Source organism: Hyla sarda, chromosome 7 (genome assembly GCF_029499605.1).
Source record: "Hyla sarda isolate aHylSar1 chromosome 7, aHylSar1.hap1, whole genome shotgun sequence".
Taxonomy (NCBI): domain Eukaryota; kingdom Metazoa; phylum Chordata; class Amphibia; order Anura; family Hylidae; genus Hyla; species Hyla sarda.
In genome coordinates, this window is record NC_079195.1 from 23,170,089 (window position 1) to 23,194,765 (window position 24,677).

At 46.6% G+C, this 24,677-nt stretch overlaps 2 protein-coding genes and 1 pseudogene across 10 annotated transcripts in view; 1 reads left to right on the forward strand and 2 right to left on the reverse strand.

Annotated features, from left to right (window-relative positions):
- CFAP58 (cilia and flagella associated protein 58) overlaps window positions 1-24,439 on the reverse strand; it is a 96,537-nt gene extending 72,098 nt beyond the window's left edge. The window contains exons 1-7 of the mRNA XM_056531420.1: window positions 24,296-24,439; window positions 19,369-19,650; window positions 11,536-11,684; window positions 8,593-8,749; window positions 7,367-7,561; window positions 1,581-1,718; window positions 698-857 (exon numbers count right to left, since the gene is read on the reverse strand). Of these exons, the coding sequence (XP_056387395.1) occupies window positions 698-857; window positions 1,581-1,718; window positions 7,367-7,561; window positions 8,593-8,749; window positions 11,536-11,684; window positions 19,369-19,650; window positions 24,296-24,304 (1,090 nt within the window). The 5' untranslated portion in view covers window positions 24,305-24,439. The remainder of the gene's footprint in view (window positions 1-697; window positions 858-1,580; window positions 1,719-7,366; window positions 7,562-8,592; window positions 8,750-11,535; window positions 11,685-19,368; window positions 19,651-24,295) is intronic.
- On the reverse strand, window positions 4,219-4,309 carry LOC130283612 (U2 spliceosomal RNA; annotated as a pseudogene).
- ITPRIP (inositol 1,4,5-trisphosphate receptor interacting protein) overlaps window positions 24,420-24,677 on the forward strand; it is a 68,172-nt gene continuing 67,914 nt past the window's right edge. For 4 of the 9 annotated variants that reach the window (XM_056531431.1, XM_056531425.1, XM_056531428.1 and 1 more), the window contains exon 1: window positions 24,511-24,610. Coding sequence is in view for 2 of the 9 variants with exons in the window: in XM_056531424.1 (XP_056387399.1) it covers window positions 24,528-24,610 (83 nt within the window). In the remaining 7 variants the exon portion in view is untranslated. Of the gene's footprint in view, window positions 24,611-24,677 lie in introns of all 9 variants that reach the window. The other 5 variants (XM_056531424.1, XM_056531423.1, XM_056531422.1 and 2 more) reach the window with 5 other exon arrangements.

The following is a 24,677-nucleotide window of genomic DNA, read 5'->3' on the forward strand; positions in this document are numbered from 1 at the left end:
AAATATACGTCTGTAGGGGTTAAGGATTATTCTAAAGGGAGGGGGGGTTAAGCTGTGAGCAACATCTATTGTGTGTACTTCTTATATCTATATGCTGGTGTCACCTTTGGCACGCCCCCTGCCATAGACATGAATAGAAGGGGAGTGGCGTGACGTCACGAGGGGGTATGGGAACCTAGCATTCTAAACATACTGTTTAGAACGTCGGGTGTTGCACGGAGATTGCGGGGGGGATCTCAGCGGCGGGACCCCTGTGATCAGACATCTTAATCCTTATCCTTTGGATAGGGGATAAGATCTCTGGAGTATCCCTTTATGGGGTACTCCGCTGCTCAGCGTTTGGAACAAACTGTTGCGAATGCTTGGAGCCGGGAGCTTGTGACGTCATAGCCCCCTCATGACGTCACACTCCGCCCCCTCAATGCAAGTCTATGGGAGGGGGCGTCCCGCCCCCTCCCATAGACTTGCATTGAGGGGGCGGACGTGACATCATGAGGGGGCGGGGCTATGACGTCACGAGCTCCAGCATTCAGAACAGTTTATTCCAAGCGCTGAGCAGCGGAGTACCCCTTTAACTATATGTTTTGTTTCCATAAAACCGTAGCAGCTTATCACTAGGTTATCTTTATATGCATGGTGCAGTGTAGTGAGGTTCTGCAGCAGCTCACAGGCTTCAGGTTAAGTGAAGACGCTTTACCTCTCTCCAGGCCTGTAATCTGGTTTTTCAGCGTCTCTCTCTGCTGCTCCACCTCAGTCTTCTGCTCCTCCATCTGTCTGTATTTCCTCTGGATGGATTCTCTCACTTTAGAAAGCTTGGAGATCTCCTGCCGCATCTGACTGATCTCCTCTTCTCTAGACTGGGAATGACAAGGAAGAAGGAATCAAGATGACAGGATGGAACTATCTTACAGCCAGTCCCCTACAGATTATAGGTAACAGCTGGGGTCCCTGCAGCAGGACACCCGTCATCAGATTAGCAACTGGAGACCCTGGTGAAAAAAAGTTTGTCAATAGAGGAGGATCCCTTTAATGACCCCACTTTAAAGGTGTTATTCAGGAAAAACCTTTTTTTTAATATATATATATATATATATATATATATATATATATATATATATATATGTGTGTATATATCAACTGGCTCCAGAAAGTTAAACAGATTTGTAAATTACTTCTATTAAAAAAGCTTAATCCTTTCAGTACTTATGAGCTTCTGAAGTTAAGGTTTTTCTTTTCTGTCTGAATCCTCTCTAATGACACCTGTCTCGGGAAACCCCCAGTTCAGAAGCCAATCCCCATAGCAAACCTCTTCTAAACTGGGCGTTTCCCGAGACAGGTGTCATCAGAGAGGACTTAGACAGAAAAGAACAACCTTAACTTCAGAAGCTCATAAGTACTGAAAGGATTAAGATTTTTTAATAGAAGTAATTTACAAATCTGTTTAACTTTCTGGAGCCAGTTGATATATACAAAAAAAAGTTTTTTCCTGGAGTACCCCATTAATCTTCAAAAAAAGAATTCAGTGGAACACAATGGAGGGAAGGCTCCTGTACGCAGAGATCACACGGCGGTGCTGGTACCTTTAGTTCCAGTTGTTTCTGCTGGTTTTCCTGGACCAGCTGTTCATTATTGATGCCGTGCTGCTCATTCTCCTGCAGAAGTTTGGTGTTTCGGACCTGGAACTGTTCTAGCTCTTTGGTTACTCTTTCATTTAGGATCTGCAAGATATACAAGAAATTTAAGACGGTATAATAACCTCCTTATATGTATAGTCACTAATAACCCCCTCCCCCACCCCTTCCCATATCACTTCCATATCTCCACAATGGCTGACTTCAGAGGTGTATAACTACTATATATCCTGATGCCATATAGATAGCAGCAGCAGTATACAGATAGAGCTGGAGGGGAGGTGTATAACTACTCATTATCCTGATACCATAGAGATAGCAGCGGCAATATACAGATAGAGCTGGAGGGAAGGTGTATATCTACTGTATATCCTGATCCCAGAGAGAGAACGGCAGCATTATACAGATAGAGCAGGAGGGGATGCGTATAACTACTATATAGCCTGATCTCATAGAGATAGCAGCAGCAGTATACAGATAGAGCTCGAGCGGAGGGGTATAACTACTATATATCCTGATCCCATAGAGATAGCAGCAGCAGTATACAGATAGAGCAGGAGGGGATGCGTATAACTACTATATAACCTGATCTCAGAAAGATAGCAGCAGCAGTATACAGATAGAGCTCGAGCGGAGGGGTATAACTACTATATATCCTGATCCCATAGAGATAGCAGCAGCAGTATACAGATAGAGCCGGAGGGGAGGTGTATAACTACTATTTATCCTGATCCCATAGAGATAGCAGCAGCAGTATACAGATAGAGCCGGAGGGGAGGTGTATAACTACTATATATCCTGATCCCATAGAGATAGCAGGGGCAGTATACAGATAGAGCTGGAGAGGAGGTGTATAACTACAATATATCCTGATCCCATAGAGAAAGCAGGAGCAGTATACAGATAGAGCTGGAGGGAAGGTGTATAACTACTATATATCCTGATCACCTAACAACTTGCAACAATGTTTCCAAACCAGAGCGTCTCCATCTGGTGCAAAACTACAACTCCCAGCATGTCCGGACAGCCGAAGCTGGGAGTTGTAGTTTTGCAACAGCTAGAGGCACCCTGGTTGGGACACACTGACAGGATATGCGTTATTTTTTTTTTTTTTAAGACACGAGGCAAGTGCTCTCTATCACCCAAAGTGCAAGAAAAAGTGCAAACGTGTCACACTAAAAAACGTGCACAAAGGATGCGGTCTATAGCTAAGCCCTTCTCCAACAGGAGAGAGGCCCCCCAACAAACCTACCCTTCACCACTGGGCAAAAAGGCACCTGCAAGGATCCAGGTTTGTTGCCCCTTTTCACCAAAGCTACTAAGGGGCAACAAAAATCAACTGGCTTCAACCCAGGCGTTAACCAAGGTATCAGCCGAGGAGCCGTATACTGATGGCCTCTCGACCGAAGCCAAGATGCCCAGAGGTTGCAGGGAGGTGAGGAACCTAATGGCCACACACACCTCCCCTAGACCGCCAGGAGGGACACCCAGAAGGGCTACCGCACCCTGACAAATCCTGTGTACAAACAAACACGTAAAAGTGGCACAGTGACATACAAAAAATAAAATAATAGATATACAGTGATCCCCCGACCTACGATGGCCCCGACATATGATAATTTCAACATGCGATGGCCTCTCAGAGGCAGCATCAACATGCAATGCTTTTGTATGTCGGGGCCATCGCATAAACGGCTATCCTGCAGCGCAGACTGCTTCAGCCGCCACCGGATAGCCGTTTACGGTGCCCCGTGTGGTCCGCTGAAGAGCACTTACCTGTCCTCGGGGCTCCGGCGCGTCCTTTTCGGGATCCCCTGCATCATCGGCGCTCTCCATCGTCGTCATCACGTCGCCGCGCACGCCGTCCCGTCATCCAATAGGAGCAGCGTGCGTAGCGACTTGATGGCGGCGACGGAGAGCGAGGATGCCGGGGAAGCAGAGGCCTTGCCGGAGCGACGGGGACACCCCGGGGACACGGCGACAGCAATGGAAGGCGACATCCAGGGCAGCGGTGACGAGCGGTGACGGTCTGGAGCGGCGGGGACAGGTGAGTACAACTTCCTATATCAGTGGTTTCAAACTGCGGACCTCCAGATGTTGCAAAACTACAACTCCCAGCATGCCCGGACAGCCGTTGGCTGTCCGGGCATGCTGGTTGTTATAGTTTTGCAACATCTGGAGGTCCGCAGGTTGTAGACCACTGTCCTATACTTTACATTGCACGGATCCCTCAACATGCGATGGTTTCAACAAAGGATGAGGGACCACTGTACTGCCCGGTCATCCGTCTGAATCTATAAAACTTCCCTGATCCTAGCCATAAGGCCGGGATACCAAGGGTGAGTGCCAAAGGTGAAGAGTATATGGTGCAGTGCGTTCACTCAGTGAGTTTTAACATCCAGTGAGTTTTGGCACCTCAGGGTCACCACTCCCCGAAGCACCAAAGTACCTCGGCTCTACACCCCTCTACCTCATGGTGAGACCCGGAGGAAACAGATCACGTTGGGGCAGCCGTCGAGCTGATTCCTCAGAACCAGCCCCGGAACACCCCGGTACACCTGCCCCCCTCCATGCAGCACCCATCCCCATTAGCTCCACACCAGCGTATCCGGCCACCGGCATGAAACTGATAAGAACAGATACCACACTAGATCTTAGCCAAAAGGCCGAGACAGGATATGCGGATGATACCACAGGACAGGTCACAGGTCTATGGAGTCCAGCACACGTGGGATTCACACAATATTAAGCAGATGGTTTTATACTGTGGTCCCAGTTAAGTCCATGAAAAAACTTTTTTTTTTTTTTCATATCAACTGGCTCCAGAAAGTTAAACAGATTTGTAAATTACTTCTATTAAAAAAATCTTAATCCTGCCAGTACTTATCAGCTGCTGAAGTTGAGTTGTTTTTTTTCCCTGTCTGACCACAGTGCTCTCTGCTGACACCTCTGTCTGTCTCAGGAACTGTCCAGAGTAGCAGCAAATCCCCATAGCAAACCTCTCCTGCTCTGGACAATTCCTGAGATAGACAGAGATGTCAGCAGAGAGCACTGTGGTCAGACTGAAAAAAACAACTAAACTTCAGCAGCTAAGTACTGGAAGGATTAAGATTTTTTAATAGAAGTAATTTACAAATCTGTTTAACTTTCTGGAGCCAGTTGATATCTTAAAAAAAATGTTTTTTTCATGGAATACCCCTTTAAGGCTGATGACAAAAGAATATGCAGCAAAGACCTGCATAACTATAGGATGCGAGTGCAGCGCTCCCTCTATCCTCGAGCGTCCTCTACCAGATTAAAATCACTACTTTTGTTCATCTCAAAACTAAACCCAACTTTCAGAGCATCTGGCATCTAAATATTTAATGCGTATTCGCCAGCGCGGATTCTGCCTGTCATTCTAATCATGGTAAATGAGTGTGAGGCGGCGATGGCCGCTGCCAGCTGTAGGGCAGGGGGGGACGGTGTGAGCGGCCCGCCGCTGTAATCTTCCCGCCGCACTTGGCTATAATTAGTGATCTTTACCGAGGCGCCTGGAATAATTACTGCGCTAATTACTAACATTTGTTCTGCAAAGTTTATCCACAGGAACTTCCACTTCCTTTTAACCCTTTTAAAGGGACCCTAGCCCCAATTTTTCATTTTTGGGCTGCATATGTCTTAAAGGGATCCTGCAGCGAAAAAGTAGCTTATCCCCTATCCACAGGATAGGGGATAAGTGTCAGTTCACAGGGGGTCCGACTGCTGGGATGCCCTGAGTTCTCCTGAATGGGCCCCGGCTCTCTAAGGAGGAGCACATGTTGGGGTTGGCACGCGCTCCATTCATTTCTATGTGGGCGATGGAAATGCCCAAGTACAGCCCTCGAGTCTCTTTGGCGCTCCCAAAGAGTATGAATGAAGCGCGTGCCAACCCCTGCAGGTGTTCTTCTCAGCAAGCCGGGTCCTGTTCAGGAGTTTGCGATGGGGGGGTCCCAGAGGTTGGACCGCAACCCCCCCCCCCCCCCCACCCCACCCCCACACCCGTGAAATGACACTTATCCCATACCTGTGGATAGGGTAGGTTTACTTTTTGCTGCAGTACCCCATATGCAGCTTAAAAATGAAAAATTGGGGCTAGGATCCCTTTAAAAGGGTTAAAGGAAGTGGAAATTCCTATGGAGAAGTTATTTTTCGCTAATTTCTATCTCCCCCCCCCCCCCCCGTCACATTCTCCCCCCGTCACATTCTCCCCCCCCATCAGATTTTCCCCCCGTCACATTCTCCCCCCCCCATCACATTTTCCCCATCACAATCTCCCCCCGTCACATTCTCCCCCCCCGTCACATTCTCCCCCCATCACATTCTACCCCCCCCCCGTCACATTCTCCTCCCATCACATTCTCCCCCGTCACATTCCCCCCTCCCCTGTCACATTCCCTCCTCCCCTGTCACATTATCCCCACCCCCTGTCACATTCCCCCCTCCCCTGTCACATTATCCCCACCCCCTGTCACATTATCCCCGCCCCCTGTCACATTCCCCCCTCCCCTGTCACATTATCCCCGCCCCCTGTCACATTACCCCCGCCACCTGTCACATTATCCCCGCCACCTGTCACATTATATCCGCCCCTGTCCCATTAGCCTCGTCCCCTGTCACATTATCCCCCGCCCCCTGTCACATTATCCCCCGCCCCCTGTCACATTATATCCGCTACCCGTCACATTACATTGGCCCCCGTCACATTACATTGGCCCCTGTCACATTATATCCGCCCCCAGTCACATTATCCCTGCCCCCAGTCACATTATCCCCGCCCCCTGTCACATTATCCCCACCCCCTGTCACATTATCCCCACCCCTGTCACATTATCCCCGCCCTCTGTCACATTATCCCCGCCCCCTGTCACATTATCCCCGCCCTCTGTCACATTATCCCCACCCCTATCACATTATCCCCGCCCCCTGTCACATTATCCCTGCCCCCTGTCACATTATATCCGCCCTCTGTCACCTTATCCCCGCCCCCTGTCACATTATCCCCGCCCCCTGTCACATTATATCCGGCCCTTGTCACATTATCCCCACCCCCTGCTGGGACCCCCCGCGATCTCCCTGTAGCACCTGCATTCTATGCGGGGCTGCGTCTCCAGTTCCGGACGCCTCCGGGTTTCCGGGACTGGGGACGTGACGTCACGCCACGACCCCTCCATTCCTGTCTATGGGAGGGGGCGTGGCAAGGCGTGACGTCACGTCCCCAGTCCCGGAAACCCGGAGGCGTCCAAAGGATAGGGGATAAGATGTCTGATTGTGGGGGGCCTGCTGCTGGGGACCCCCCGCGATCTCCCTGCAGCACCCGCATTCTATGCAGTGCTACGTCTCCAGTTTTGGACGCCTCCGGATTTGCGGGACTGGGGACGTGACGTCAAGCCACGCCCCCTCCATTCCTGTCTATGGGAGGGGGCGTGGTGTGACGTCACGTCCCCAGTCCCGGAAACCCGGAGGCGTCCAAAATTGGAGACGCAGCCCCGCATAGAATGCATGTGCTGCAGGGAGATCGCGGGGGGTCCCCAGCAGCAGGCCCCCACAATCAGACATCTTATCCCCTATCCTTTGGATAGGGGATAAGATGTTATTGCCCGGAATACCCCTTTAACATGTTCATCCTTTCAGTGGGGTCTAGAATTTCCGCTGCAGAATGTTTATATTAAGAGCCATTTATTCTTTGTATTCCCAAACACCTCCGAGGATCTTACCTTATGCTCTTTGAGCTGCTGCTCCAGTTTCTGAAGATCCTCCTTGTTTTTCTGCAGTGTCTGCTGTAAGGTTCTGATCTCCGCCTGCTTACTGTCCAGCTCAGTTTGGGTCGTCCTGAGATCTTTCTCCAATTTTTCCTTCTTGCGAGCTTCCCGTGAAGCTTCATTCTGACGTACTTGGATTTCTTGTTGGAACTGGAAGCAGTGAACACGGATATTAGGTTTTATATTATAATCACTATCAGTATTTACAAGTAATGTAATGTATGTGTACAGTGACCCCACCAGCAGAATAGTGAGTGCAGCTCTGGAGTATAATACAGGATATAACTCAGGATCAGTACAGGATAAGTAATGTAATATATGTACACAGTGACCTCTCCAGCAGAATAGTGAGTACAGCTCTGGAGTATAATACAGGATATAACTCAGGATCAGTATAGGATAAGTAATATATGTACACAGTGACCTCACCAGCAGAATAGTGAGTGCAGATCTGGAGTGTAATACAGGATATAACTCAGGATCAGTACAGGATAAGTAATGTAATGTATGTACACAGTGACCCCACCAGCAGAATAGTGAGTACAGCTCCGGAGTATAATACTGGATATAACTCAGGATCAGTACAGGATAAGTAATGTAATGTATGTACACAGTGACCCCACCAGCAGAATAGTGAGTACAGCTCTGGGGTATAATACAGGATATAACTCAGGATCAGTACAGGATAAGTAATGTAATGTATGTACATAGTGACCTCACCAGCAGAATAGTGAGTACAGCTCTGGAGTATAATACAGGATATAACTCAGGATCAGTACAGGATAAGTAATGTAATGTATGTACACAGTGACCTCACCAGCAGAATAGTGAGTACAGCTCTGGAGTATAATACAGGATATAACTCAGGATCAGTACAGGATAAGTAATGTAATGTATGTGACTCCACCGGCAGAACAGTGAGTGCATTTTAGCTTATAAAAGATGTAACTCATGATCAGTAGGACCAGCAGCTGGGCCTGAAGCCAATAATAGTAGGGGTCAGCCTACAGCTGATAACTGAGCCTGCTTCATCTGATAAAAGGGTTGTCTTAAAAACCTGTCTAGCCAGGGTAAATAATGTCTGACCATGTGATGCATGATGTTGTCAAGTCCTCCATAGAGGGCGCTGTGTGTGTGCATTGTGCATGTAATGAGGGTTTACCACGTTGTTGCAGCCTCACCTGTGCTATATTCTGTTCAGCCTCCTCTTTTAGCCTCTCGGTCTCCTGTTGTTGACTGGCTGCCTGCATGAGGCTCTCACGTAGCTTCACCACCTCAGTAAGGAGCTGGTCTCTCTCTTTAGACAGTTCCTCCTTGATGTTTAGTAGATCATTTAGACTGTAGACAGACAGTGATGAGGAGTTAGATCAGACTTATCTCTTACTTTAAAGGGGTACTCCGGTGGAAAACTTTTTTTTATTAAATCAACTGGTGCCAGAAAGTTAAACAGATTTGTAAATTACTTCTATTAAAAAATCTTAATCCTTCCAGTACTTATTAGCTGCTGAATACTACAGAGGAAATTCTTTTCTTTTTGGAAAACAGAGCTCTCTGCTGACATCACGAGCACAGTGCTCTCTGCTGACATCTCTGTCCACTTTAAGAACTGTCCAGAGTAGGAGAAAATCCCCATAGCAAACATATGCTGCTCTGGACAGTTCCCAAAATGGGCAGAGGTGTCAGCAGAGAGCACTGTGCTCGTGATGTCAGCAGAGAGCACTGTGTTCCAAAAAAAAGAATTTCCTCTGTAGTATTCAGCAACTAATAAGTACTGTAAGGATTAAGATTTTTTAATAGAAGTAATTTACAAATCTGTTTAACTTTCTGGCACCAGTTGATTAAAAAAAAAATTTAGTTTTCCACCGGAGTACCCCTTTAATACAGGCATATACCTTATCTAAGGGTTAATTCACACATCACAATCATGGCAACAAAAAAAAATGTGGCTGGAAAGGGGCAGTGGTAGTCAGTAAACAATAGAGGTGACAGCATTAGAAATGCTATATGCTGGTGCAGGAAGAGACAGACACTGTATGAGTGAAATCTGTGGCTGCTACAATGAGGGGTAGATGGGTTAGCACTAAGGATTGGTTGTTACCCACAAATTGTTTTGAATCCATGCCGAGAGCGAAATCATCTCTACTATGGTGTTCATGCTCTGAGAGGGAGAATCCTCTAGCCAGAGGAGGGAATAGCTGAGCAAGGACTCTTCTGCAAACACATAACTCTTTGTAGGATTCCAGCCATAGTTAGTGCTGTGTGGTTTACACTTCACGATTGTCCTAGGCCCTGCCATAGGGAATCGTGATATTGGCAACTGTGAGAACATCAAGTACATCTTCACCACAGTTAGCCAATCTGTGTAGGCCCTCCTCAGAACTGGACTGTATGCAAGTGTGCAGAGCAAGTCCAAATACTCTCTTGCCAGTAATACTGCTAACAAAGTGGCTACAGGTGAAACTAAAAAATTAGAATATCGTGCAAAAATCCATTGTATATCAGTAATACAACTTAAAAGGAAAGGAAGGATAAAGTGCCCAAAATACTCCTGGTAGACGGATGCATTGACCCTGGACTTAAAGGGGTACTCCACTGCTCAGCGTTTGGAACAAACTGTTCCGAACGCTGGAGCTGGCGCCAGGAGCTCGTGACGTCATAGTCCCGCCCCTAATGATGTCATGCCCTGCCCCCCCCCAATGCAAGTCTATGGGAGGGGGTGTGACGACCGTCACACCCCTCCCATAGACTTGCATTGAGGGGGTGGGGCGTGATATCATGAGGGGGCGGGACTATGACGTCAAGAGCTCCCGTCGCCGGCTCCAGCGTTTGGAACAGTTTGTTCCAAACACTGAGCAGCGGAGTACCCCTTTAATGAAGCACAGTGACCAAAACCAGCAGATGACACGGCTCCCCAAATCATAGTAATTGGGAGGGCTTTGGGGTTTTCATGAGCTGTAACCATATTCATCACAATTATGACAAATCACGGCTTGAACTATCTCGCTTTGCCTGTAATGAGTCTCTCTCCTATATTAGTTTCACATTTTAAGTTGCATCACTGAAAGAAATTATATTTGCACAATATTCAAATTTTTCGAATTTCATCTGTAAATCTGTGACCAATTTTCCAAGCATCCATCCTAAAAGTTTGTTACCCTTGTGCTGTGAGGAGTATATATATATATATATATATATATATATATATATATATATATACACATATATAATGGTTGTGCTCTGTGGTCTCCAGTTAAGTTAAAGGGGTATTCCATAAATTTTTTTTTTTTTTTTATATCAACTGGCTTCAGAAAGTTAAAACAGATTTGTGAATTACTTCTATAAAAAAATCTTAATCCTTCCAGTAGTTATCAGCCGCTGAAGTTAAGTTGTTCTGCTCTGTCTGACATCAGTGCTCTCTGCTGACACCTCTGTCTGTCTTAGGAACTGTCGAGAGCAGAAGAGGTTTGCTATGGGGATTTGCTGCTACTCTGTGTCAGCAGAGAGCACTGTGGTCAGACAGGAAAGAACAACTCAACTTCAGGGGCTGATAAGTACTGGAAGGATTAAAGGGGTACTCCGGCACTAAGACACCTCCGCCCCCTCCTATAGGCTTGCATTGAGGGGGCGAAGCGCGACGTCACAATACTCCGGCCCCGTGATTGTCAGTCATCAGACCCGGAGCGAACATGCTCCGGGGGCTGATGGTAACGGGGTGCTGCGTGAAAGATCACGGGGTCCACAGCGGTGGGACCCCCCGCGATCAGCCATCTTATACCCTATCCTTTGGATAGGGAATAAGATGTCTTTGCGCCGGAGTACCCCTTTAAGATTTTTTTAATAGAAGTAACTTACAAATTGATATGAAAAAAAAATTTTTTTTTTCATGGAATACCCCTTTTTTGCAATTCACCTAGACATTGCACCCATAGTGTGTTAGCCAGTCACAGAGCCATCCTTGGGTCTATTACCCTCGTCTGCCCTGGACTTCTCCACCCACCTTCTTTGCCGGCACCGCACAGACGACCTGCTATAGATTTACTTGGCTTGGACACTACTATTCTAGGAAAGCCATTACAGATATGTTAGATGTCATTTGTATACATTGATGTTTAGGAGGCTCTTGCCTGTGTTCTTGTCCTACAGATAATCCAGCTCCTTGCTCCACCAGTTTTGTCAGATTGTTGATTTCCTCCTTAAGGGACTGGATGGTTTCCTTTGCTTTCTGTTCCTTCCCGTAAGCTGTGTCCACCATCTTCCAAGCCTTTTCTATCTCCTAAGAAACATATTACACATACGGGAGAATGATGAGGTTCACATGGCCCAAATAATCATCGATACGGACAAATGTGAAGTATTTACAGCACATGGAATACCCCTTCAAATCAGATCTGACCCCATTCCGTACACACAGCAGTATTTACAATGAAGATTATGTACTCGGCACATTTACTGGCATGAATTATAGCTGGCATAGATTTCAGTGGGGGGCGCATGGACAGTCACACATGCACCGATTTAGGTTTACACCTCGCTGCGGATCTTGCTCCTGTGCACTTTACCTTAAAGGGGTACTCCGCCCCTAGACATCTTATCCCTTATCCAAAGGACAGGGGATTAGATGTCTGATTGCGGGGGTCTTGCCACTGGGGACCCTTGCGATCTCGGCAGCGGCACCCCAGATATCCGGTGCACGGAGCAAACTTCACTCCGTGCCGGATGACTGGCAATGCGGGGCGGAGGCTAGTGATGTTACGGCCACGCCCCGCTCGTCGCGTCACTACCATGTCCCCTCAATGCAAGACTATGGGAGGGGACGTGACGGCCATCACGCCCCCTCCTATAGACTTGCATTGAGGGGCGTGGCCGTGACATCACAAGCGGGGCGTGGTCATGAAGTCACGAGCCTCCGCGGCTACACCCGAAGCTTTGAACGAACATCGGGTGCAGCAGGGAGATCGTGGGGGTCCCCACCGGCGGGACCCCCGCGATCAGACATCTTATCCCCAATCCTTTGGATAGGGGATAAGATGTCTAGGGGTTGAATTACTCATTTAAAGGGGTACTCCAACGCAAAACTTTTTTTTTTATTCCTGTCCCAGTCTCCACTGCGAACCTCTTCCTGGTCCTGGGGGTTGACGCATCAGAATGCAGCTCAGCTGATCACTGGCTGCAGTGATGTCTCGCTCCGGGTAGTGATAGTGTGAAGTATGGAGCCCAATCTTCATCCTGGTGCTGGGGCCTAACACGCCACACTGTCACTCCACCAATCACTGATCGAGGCGTTAATTTTCAGCACCAAGAAGATCGCAGCGGATGACGGGGACAGCGATACTGGAGACACTGTGGAAGCGGCGGAAGGTAATCTAAGGTATTTTTTTTCTAATCCTGGCAGCCTGGGGAGGATTTAAAAAAGTACTCCAGTGCGTTTTTTTTTAAACCCTATGTGCCCGGGCTGCCAAACAAAACAAAACAAACTTTAACTCACCTTCCTACGTTCCCCCATTGCTCTGATATCGATGTCCCGTTCTCTGGTCCCTGACTTCTTCCGCTTCCTGTAAGTCGAAGAGTCATGTGATGCTCAGCTTATCACCGGCCGCTGGGGGACACTGCTGTGGTCGGAGATAGGCTGATCGTCACATGACTCTTTGATTTACAGGAAGCGGAAGAAGTCGGGGACCGGAGAACGGGACATCGATATCAGAGCAATGGGGGAATGTAGGAAGGTGAGTTAAAGTTTGTTTTGTTTCACTTGGCAGCCCGGGCACAGAGGGTTAAAAAATAAAAACGCACAGGAGTACTCCTGTACGAAAATAAAAATTGAATGCCAAAGTACCCCTTTAAGAACAGTGTACAAAATCCCAGTCTTAAAGGGATATTCATCTCTAAACATAACTCCAGGCTGCTGATGTACGGGGTTGCAGTAGAAGAGATTGTGGTGGTCTCCAGCGGCAGGACCCCCTATGATCAGACATCTTATCCAAAGCATAGGGGATAAAATCTCTAGGGGTGGAGTACTCCTTTAAGGCATCCCCTATACATAGAGTGGACCGGTCATGCATGGTCAGTGCTCCATACATCATCTCTGCAGCATCGTTCGGCAATATAGGGCTCCCAAAGTTTGCAGTTTTGTACAACAGACAAGGAATGACGCGCTGGCCATGCCCATGCGGCCCACTCCTTATTTGCCAGGCACATTTCCCACCTGTTCCGATGATCAGCAGGGGTTTCAGCGGTCGAACACCCACCCGATCACCTAGTTATCCCCTATTCATAACACATACATGACACATTTAACTCAATAAACAGGGATATAGCCAGGGGTCAAGTCCTGAGGAAAAAAAGGGTGGGAACTCACCCAAGATTTCCAATAAAGGCTGGTCCTGCTAATGGGAAGGGTGTTCCTGCTGTGGAAAGAGTGCAGGAACTCAGTTCCCACGCGTTCCTGCAGGACTTGAGCCCTGGTTATAGTGCAGGTGAACCAGATTACAATGAGGTATCACTTACCTGGATCCGCGGTTCGGTTCCAGAGACACCAGTTGTATCAGAGTCATGCTGATACAAGAGGCATCTGGGGAACCGAACTGCAGATCTGGGTAAGTGATACCTCATTGTAATCTGGTTCATCTGCACTTTAAAGGGGTAGTCCACTGGCCAGCGTTCGGAACATTTCGTTCCAAACGATGTATGTCCTCCGGGGGTCGGCCACGCCCCCTCAATGCAAGTCTATGGGAGGGGGCGTGACGCCCCCTCCCATAGACTTGCATTGAGGGGGCGTGGCATGACATCACGATGGGGCGTAGCCGACCCCCGCAGTGCACCGCGAGCGCACAGTGTTCGGAACTAAACGCTGGCCAGTGGAATACCCTTTTAACCCCGTGTATTCGGTTTAGTGGGGGTGAACCAGCTGTCAGTTTCCCTTTAAATAAATTCCCCCCACGTCTATAAGAAAGTTGCCGAACTTTATTATTTCCATAAACCCTGCTGTCTCGTGTGTTGGTGTCACCCGCCCTGGCTCCAGTCTTATATCTCCAAAGATATTTTTGTAAATTTTCATGAGCTCAGACAGAAAAAAGGATTCTTAAGCTACCGCTCTCCTTCCCTCCATGGATTTTTTTTGATTGTAATCTCTCCTGATCGCGCCATTATTTCAGCTCCCGTATCAACGCTCCCTCTCATTCCCACAATTGCTACTCTGGAGATATTCAGGAGACTAGATTATGAAGTAGGACAATGATAGCCGCCATTAAACCGGTGATTTTAATCCTATTAGTATTCTGTAACATCTGAATATCATCAAAATTAGAAATCGGATGCCATTAAAAGCGGCGGCGAGCTCATCTGGTGCGATAATTCTGACCGGCGCGCTCTTCTTCATGTCCTGTAGGTTTCATTAGTCTCCCTGTATTACGGGTGAGGACGGGGAATTAACATTCACGTCACCTGCATCCCGCGCTCTTCTGATGGCTTTCTGCACCGAGGGCATTTTACACCGAATTACAGAGCGGAGGAAAATGCAATTTTATTTCCAAAGCAGCTAGTTAATAGTTTTGTGCATAATAAAAAAAAAGTAAAAAAAAAAAAAAAAAAATGTCATCTCCCGCTGCCGGCACGATATGGGTCTCTAATGGAAGAACCTGTGGAGTAATTAAATGTGAGCCGCAAAGTGAAACGTCCGGGAGGATGAAAATAAAAAGACATCACCCAGAAAATAAAAGCCGTAAACAAGAAGCTGAGGATTAAGCCGCTCCGAAAGATGGTGCGCACAATGGAGTTTATGTCGAGGGGAATGGTGTATCTAAGCTGCTCAAATGGGATACCGTCTGCTGAACTGGTACAATTAAACCTATTATGTGTGACACTAATGTACCTATCATGTGGGATACTGTCTTCTAAGCTAATGCAGGGATGTGGGAATCGTATCGCCAGACGCTCAGGACATGCAGTTCCGGGCGCCGGGCAGGTGAATTAGTCAGGCATTTAGCCCTGCTTCAGGGGCAAGCAGCGCTAAATGCCGGAAGAATTCACGTATGACGTGGAAAGACTGTCTTGCCCTGTCAGTAAACTGCTATACACCGCAGCTGTATGCTGCAGTCTTCCTGGCGGAGGTGTCAGCGGTGAGTGACGTCATCGCACGTGCCGCTCAGGACGACGGGACGTTGATGTCCTGCGTGGCTCGTTCGATGACGTCACTCACTGCGCGCACCTCTGCCAGGAAGTCCCCGCAGGAAACAGGGAGATTTAAGTAGCAGTGAGTTACCTACTCAAACTTGGCTACTTACTGCGTAAGGGAGGACCTGCCTACCACTAGGGGCTAACCTGTCTACTTAGGGCAGTGCTTCCCAACCATGGTGCCTCCAGCTGTTGCAAAACTACAACTCTCAGCATGCACGGACAGCCTTCGGCTGTACGGGCATGCTGGGAGTTGTAGTTTTGCAACAGCTGGAGGCATCCTGGTTGAAACTTAGGGGGTATCATTGTTTAAATGGGAGCCCTACCTGCCGGGGGTCATATCTATGTGGGAGTCTGACTACCTATTGGGGAGCCCTACCTGATGGGGGTCATATCTATCTCAGGGTCTGACTACCTACTGGGGAGCCCTACCTAATGGGGGTCATATCTGTCTGGGTGTCTGACTACCTTCTGGGGAGCCCTACCTGATGGGGGTCATATCTGTCTGGGTGTCTGACTACCTATTGGGGAGCCCTACCTGATGGAGGTCATATGTATCTGGGGGCCTTTCTACCTACTGAAGAGCCCTACCTGATGGGGGTCATATCCATTTGCGGACCTGTCTACATATGGGGGGAGCTCTACCTAATGGGGACATATCTTTCTGGGGCTCTGTCTGCCTACTTGGGGAGCCCACACTTCGTAAAAAACTGGGGGGGGGGGGGGGGAATGTATCTATCTGGGGCATTATTTACTTACTAGGGGAGCCCTACCTGCCTACCTACCTGATAAAGGGACATACCTTTCTGAAGGGGGGACTACCAACTTAATGGGGCTAACTTACTTATCAGGGACCCTATCCACCTAATGGGGTGACATACTGGTCTACCTATTAAGTTTCTAATAATAAAGACATTATTTACGTACTATTTTGGTTGAAATTATTTTATGTACCAGGACAAGTGGATCGTCATGAGGGACAAGTAGATTGTGCTTTGTTTAAGTCCATTGGACAAGTAGTTTTTAAAAAAAAAATTCCACACCCCTGTAATGTATTTAAGCTTATCAATACTCTGTTATATACCCTTTGTTGGCAATGACATCTTCAATAAGTGTTCACGAGGTTTTCACACACTGTTGCTGATATTTTGGCCCCTTCCTCCATGCAAATCTCCTCTAGAGCAGTGATGTTTTGGGGCTATCGCTGGGCAACATGGAATTTCAACTCCCTCCAAAGGTTTTCTATGGGGTTGAGATCTGGAGGCTGGCTAGGTCACTCCAGGACCTTGAAATGCTTCTTTCGAAGCCACTCCAATGTCTTTGGGATCATTGTCATGCTGAAAGACCCAGCCACGTTTCATCTTTAATGCCCTTGCTGATGGAAGGAGGTTTTCACTCAAAATCTCACGATACATGGCCCCATTCATTCTTTCCTTTATATTAATCAGTAGTCCTGGTCCCTTTGCTGAAAAACAGCCCCAAAGCATGATGTTTCCACCCCCATGCTTCACAGTAGAAATGGAGTTGAGTTTTTACCAAAAAGTTCTACTTTGGTTTCATCTGACCATATGGAAATACTCTTCTGGATCATCCAAATGCTCTTTGGTAAACTTCAGACGGGCCTGGACATGTACTGGCTTAAGCAGGGGGACACGTCTGGCACTGCATGATATGAGTCCCTGGTGGCGTAGTGTGTTACTGATGGTAGCCTTTTTCACTTTGGTCCCAGCTCTCTGCAGGTCATTCACTAGGTCCCCCCGTGTGGTTCTGGGATTTTTACTCACCGTTCTTGTGATCATTTTGACACCACAGGGTGAGATATTGCGTGGAGCCCCAGATCAAGGGATATTATCAGTGGTCTTGTATGTCTTCCATTTTCTAATAATTGCTCCCACAGTTGATTTCTTCACACCAAGCTGCTTGCCTATTGCAGAACCAGTCTTCCCAGCTTGGTGCAGGTCTACAATTTTGTTTCTGGTGTCCTTCGACAGCTCTTTGGTCTTGTCCATAGAGGAGTTTGGAGTGTGACTGTTTGAGGTTTTGGACAGGTGTCTTTTATACTGATAAGAAGTTCAAACAGGTCCATTAATACAGGTAACAAGTGGAGGACAGAGGAGACTCTTAAAGAAGACGTTACAGGTCTGTGAGAGCCAGAAATCTTGCTTGTTTGTAGGTGACCAAATACTTATTTTCCACCATAATTTGCAAATAAATTCTTTAAAAATCAGACAATGATTTTATTGATTTTTTTTTCCCCTCATTATGTCTCTCATAGTTGAGGTATACCTATGATGAAAATTACAGGCCTCTCATCTTTTTAACCCTTTAACTCTTTCAATTTTGCACCTAAAAATCCATATGATGGCTTATTGTTTGCGCCACCAATTCTACTTTGTAATGACGTCAGTCATTTTACCCAAAAATCTACGGTGAAACGGAAAAAAATCATTGTGAGACAAAATTGAGAAAAAAATGCCGTTTTGTAACTTTTGGGGGCTTCCGTTTCTACGTAGTAAATTTTTCGGTAAAAATGACACCTTATCTTTATTCTGTAGGTTCATACGATTAAAAAGATACCCTACTTATATAGGTTTAATTTTGTCGGACTTCTGGAAAAAATCATAACTACATGCAGGAAAATTAATAAGTTTAAAATTGTCATCTTCTGACCCCTGTAACTTTTTTATTTTTCCGCGTATTGGGCGGTATGAGGGCTCATTTTTTGCGCCGTGATCTGAAGTTTTTAGCGATACCATTTTTGCATTGATAGGACTTATTATTCTTTTTATAATGTTAAGGACCCATGACCCTTTTTGAAATGTTCATTTTTTCATGATATAAAAAGTGACCAAAAATGCACTATTTTGGGCTTTAGAATTTATTTGCGCGTAGCCATTGACCGTGCGGTTTAATTAATGATATATTTTTATAAATCGGACATTTCTGCACGCAGCGATACCATATATGTTTATTTTTATTTACACAGTTTATTTTTTTATGGGAAAAGGGGGGTGATTCAAACTTTTAATAGGGGAGATGTTAAATGATCTTTATTCACTTTTTTTTTGCAATGTTATCGCTCCCATAGGGAGTGATAACATTGCACACACTGATCTTTTACATTGATCAGTGGTTTCTCATAAGAAACCACTGATCGATGATTCTGCCGCTTGACTGCTCATGCCTGGATCTCAGGCACTGAGCAGTCATTCGGCGATCGGACAGCATGGAGGCAGGTAGGGATCCTCCGGCTGTCTTGTAAGCTGTTCGGGATGCCGCGATTTCGCCGCGGCTATCCCGAACAGCTCCCTGAGCTAACCGGCATGGTTTCACTTTAGACGCGGCGTTCAACTTTGAACGCCGTGTCTAAAGGGTTAATAGCGCGCTGCACCGCGATCAATGCCGCGCGCTATTAGCCACCTGCGTGGCCCCGCGTTATAGATCGGGAGCGGAATCATGACGTACGCGTACGTCATGGGTCCTTAACAGGTTAAGAGGGAGAACTTGCACAATTGGAGGCTGACTAAATACTTTTTTGCTCCACTGTGAATGATACTGTGCTTGTGAGCTGTGCAGCTAAGCATATCATGTGTGATACTGTGATGGTGTATTGTCTGCTGAGCCACTGTCAACCCTGTCACGTGTAATCTATTTGCTGACCCGCTGGATATAAAATCAACAGGTTTCTTGTCTTATGTATCTAAGCTTGTTATCTGCTGATCCAGTGAAGTCCAGTGCAGTGTATCTAAGCCTCTGATGTGAGATAACTGTAGTAGAGGAGCTGTTACCTTCTTCAGGGATGCGATGGTGGTCTGATCTTCCTGTGACAGCTTCAGGGCGGTAGCCACTTTGGCGGAGTTGGCCACGATCTCTGCGTTCAGCTCGCGGCATTTGCTCATCAAGCGCTTTTCATTGTCAAAGGATTTCTTCAGGACTCCATGGAGCTTCTCGTACTCGATCCTGAACCTCTCCAGACTCTTGTCTCCTGTCAGCTCATTCAGCACCTCCTGGAAGTCTTTCTCCAGGGCCTCAAAGGCGCTTTCATCCATCAGAGTTTTCTCTGGCTTTTCCTATGAGGAAAAAGGGGGAAGAGATGAATAAAACATAAAAGGACAATTTCCATGCGGCATCTTCTGACCTGTAAACCAGACAAATGCAGATGGGACCTCCACCAGTATCCTTCGCCCCCTGGCTGGAGATGACCAAGCAGGAGTAGTGGTATCTGGATTACAACCAATGGACGCTACAGACACATACATGAGACCGCTGGTGGAGGGTCCAAACTCCTGAACCAGTGGAAAATGTTTATTCTATTTTCACATTCTCATAATGAGTGGATGATAATTTTAGCACAGGAAGCAACATAACAAAAATGTGAAAAATTATATAACCTACTAGCAGAGTCCCTGGCATCCCCCAGTCTTCCTACTTAACCTTGTGGGAAAGGGAAAACTACAATGACGCTCTCATCCCAATATCCTGATCTCATATTCCGTCCTCACATCCCGACCTCATATCCTGTGATTACATACCGTCCTCATATCCCAATCTCATATCCCATCCTCACATTCCGTTCTTATATCCCGTCCACATATCTTATCCTCATATCTTATCCTCATATGCCATTCTTATATCCCATCCTCATATCTTGTCGTCATATCTCGTCCTTACATCTCGTCCTCATATCCCATCCTTATATCCTGTCCTCATATCTCTTCTTTATATCAAATCCTCACATCCAGTCCTCATATCTGATCCTCTTTTCCCGCCCTGTTATCCAGTCCTCCTATCTCGACCCCATATCCCATCCTCAAATCTTGTTCTCATATCCCGACCTCACATCCTGTCCTCATATCTTGTACTTATATATTGTTCTCATATGCAGACCCGATATCCCGACCTCACATCCTGATTTAATATCCTTTCCTCATACCTTGTCCCATTATCCCAACCTCATATCCTGTCCTTGCATTAACAATTATCTGCACCTGTCTACTGGACAGTCATCTGGATGTTTAAAAGTCCTGGGCAATCTCTGTATAGATGTACCAGAAGTCCCATCTTAATGACCTCTGCTGACAGAGGTGTCAGCAGAGGTCACGGTGGTCAGACAGAAAGGAAATTCATAAAGAAAAGAACTAACTCTGTATTGGAAGTGGAAGGATTAAGATTTTTTTAATCGAAGTAATTTACAAATCTGTTTAACTTTATGGAGCCAGTTGATTTAAACAAAAAAAAAATGTTTTTCAACCGGAGTACCCCTTTAATGAAATTTTTAATCCCCTCCCCCCCCCCCCTTTCCCATTTTTCAAATAAAATAAACAAAAATAAATATACACTTATGTAGTATCGCTGCGTGCGGAAATGTCCAAACTATTAAACTATAATATTAATTAAACCTCACAGTCAATTACGTAAACGTAAAAAAAATACCAAAGTCTAGAATTGCTGTTTTTTGGTCACTTCACATATAAGAAAAATAAAAAGCGATCAGAACGTCCCATCAAAACAAAAATAGAACCGATAAAAACTAAAAATCACGAGCGTAAAAAAAAAATGACCCTCATTCAGTCCCTTATACTGAAAAATAAAGTTATGGGGGTCAGAAGGGACAATTTTAAACATACAAATTTTTGTACTAAAGTGGTAAACAAAACAAAAAAAACCTATATAAATTGGGTATTGTTGTAATTGTACGGACCTACAGAATAAAGATAAGGTGTCACTTTTACTGAAAAGTGCGCTGCGTAGCAACGGAAGCCCGCAAATTTGCTTTTTTATTTATTTTTTGTTAGTTTTTTTTTTAACCAATTTCGACCCACAAATAAATTTATTATGGCTTCGCCATACATTTTGCGGTACAACGAGTGATGTCATTACAAGGTACAATTGGTGGCGCAAAGAAAGAGGAAAATTGAAAGTGTTATGGCTATTGGAAGGCGAGGTGGAAAAAAACGAAAGCGCAGAAATGAAAAATGGCTGCGTTCTTAACCCAAGGACGTACCATTCAGATCCAACAAAAAAAAACTTTTTTTAAATTTATCACTCAGTACCTAATCCTGACCATGTACATCTCATTTTTATGTGTCTAGCACCTTTATTTATTTTTTATTACACTTTTAATTTAGCTCAATAGTTTGAATTCCTCTCACAGGGAGGGGGTGTGGCCTCACTGTCAAGGTCACCGCCCCCTCCCTCAGTATGCTGTCTGCTCACATCTCCACTAGCGTTAGCAAAACTACAACTCCCAGCTTGTCCTCACTGACAGTAGCCGGACACAAGATGACAGTGGGAGGATTTTTCCTCCAGCTCTGAGCCCTGCGCTCACAGCTGTCAATCAAGGAAGTCTGTCCATGACATAGGTGATGACGCATGGACACAGCAGGACTAGTATGTGTCCAAGCAGGCAGGAGGGGCAGATGTTTTACTGGCTTTTTCAGTATGAAATACTGAAAATTTTCCAATGAAAGCAATTGCAAAACCTATTGGTTATACATGCTTTACAACATATCAAAAGTTTTTGTATCTGACAGTGCCCATCTGCCCAGTGCCCCCAGGGGTACTCCGGTGCCTAGACATCTTATCCCCTATCCAAAGGATAGGGGATAAGCACGGGAGTCCCGCCGCTGGGGACCCCCGGGATCATGCACGCGGCACCCCGTTAGTAATCAGTCCCCGGAGCGAGTTCGCTCCGGGACTGATTACGGCCGACCGCGGGGCCGGCGGCGTGTGACGTCAGGCTCCGCCCCTCAATGCAAGCCTACGGGAGGGGGCGTGATTGCTATCACGCCCCCTCCCGTAGGCTTGCATTGAGGGGCGGAGCGTGACGTCACACGCCGCCGGCCCTGCGGTCGGCCGCAATCAGTCCCGGGGCGAACACGCTCCCGGGACTGATTACTAACGGGGTGCCGCGTGCATGATCCTGGGGGTCCCCAGCGGCGGGACTCCCATGATCAGGCATCTTATCCCCTATCCTTTGGATAGGGGATAAGATGTCTAAGCACCGGAGTACCCCTTTAAGGACCCAGGACGTACCTGTACGCCCTGAGTCTGCTCCCTTTCACAGCAGGTCAGGCCCGGCCTCTAACAACGGCTGGGACCTGCGGCTAATAGCGTGCGCTAATTGTGGTGCCGAGCGCTATTAACCCTTTAGAGGCAGCGTTCAAAGTTGATCGCCGCATCTAAAGTGAAAGTAAACAACTCCGGGCTAGCTCAGTGGGCTGTTCGGGACTGCCGCAGAGAAATCACGGCTCCCCGAACAGCTGGAGGACACACGGAGGGCCCCTTCCTGCCTCCTGCGTGTCCGAATGACTGCTCAGTGCCTGAGAACCAGGCATGAGCAGTCAAGTGGCAGAATCATTGATCAATGGTTTCCTATGAGAAATCATTGATCAATGTAAAAGATCAGTGTGTGCAGTGTTATAGGTCCCTATGGGATAACAATGATCAGTGTGTGCAGTGTTATAGTCTCCTATGGGATAACAATGATCAGTGTGTGCAGTGTTATAGTCTCCTATGGGACCTATAACACTGCAAAAAAAAAAGTGAAAAAAAAAGTTAATAAAGATGATTTAACCCCTTCCCTAATAAAAGTTTGAATCACACCCTTTTCCCATTTAAAAAAAAAAAAACTGTGTAAATAAAAATAAACATATGTGGTATCTCAGCGTGCGGAAATGTTCAAATTATAAAAATATGTAATTAATTAAACCGCTCGGTCAATGGCGTGCGCGCAAAAAAAGTCCAAAGTCCAAAATAGCGTATTTTTGGTCATTTTTTATATCATGAACAAAATTTATAAAAAGTGATCAAAAAGTCTGATCAATACAAAAATGGTACCGCTAAAAACCTCAGATCACAGCGCAAAAAAATGAGCCCTCATCCCGCCCCATACGCCGAAAAATAAAAAAGTTACAGAGGTCAGAAGAGGACAATTTTAAACGTAAAAATTTTCCTGCATGAAGTTATGATTTTTTCCAGAAGTCTGACAAAATCAAACCTATATAAGTAGGGGATCATTTTAATCGTATGGACCTACAGAATAATGATAAGGTGTCATTTTTACTGAAAATTTTACTGCGTAGAAACGGAAGCCCCCAAAATTACAAAATGGCGTTTTTTCTTCAATTTTGTCGCACAATTATTATTTTTTTCCGTTTCGTCGTAGATTTTTTGGGTAAAATGACTGACATCATTAGTAAGTAGAATTGGTGGCGCAAAAAATAAGCCATAATATGGATTTTTAGGTGCAAAATTGAAAGAATTATGATTTTTTAAAGGTAAGGAGGAAAAAAACGAAAGTGCAAAAACGCAAAAACCCTGGGTGCTTAAGAGGTTAAAACATATGTGGGAATCAGGTCTTAGTCCGGCGCAGGGTGCCTCCAGCTGTTGCAAAACTACAACTCCCAGCATGCCCGGACAGCCTTTGGCTGTCCGGGCATGCTGGGAATTGTAGTTTTCTTATAACTGTTTTGAGAAATTTCTCCCACTGTCCCAAAACTCGACACGCAGCTCCCATCCCTAGTGCAGGTCATGCTGACACTTGTAGTTCCACAAAAAAAAGGTGACGTATGTACTGTGGCACAGATTCCCATTAAATTCAATGGGACAGAGATTCACCGTGTGTGAATGCAGCCATAAGCCCCCCCTCCTGCTGTAGTATCGGGGGGGTGCACAATATTTAGGGGGGTATCATGGCGCCCCCCCATCTCTCACCTCACTCATCGTGTCCCGGCTGGGTTTTTTTTTTCGTGCGAGTCTCGTGCGCGTCCTTCTGTAACCAGGCAACCGGCTCCGTGCGTGCGCAGGACGGGCTGCAAGCGGCGAGACGGCCAGTCACGTGACGAGGCACGTACCGCCTGCTCGAGATCCGAAGAGAGCCGTCGCTACGCTGGGACACCAGCAGGGGTCGCTACGCACGGTATTCCGTTTTATAGAACGGCTCTGAATGGTCTCCTGCTCCAAAATACCAGTGGAGGACCCAGGAGCGTCTGGAGGACAAAGAGGAGCTGGGCGGAAGTGGTGTGGCAGGTCAGTATTGTTATTTTTTTTCAATGTTGCCACATATGGGGGGGGGGGGGGGGGGGGGTCATGACTA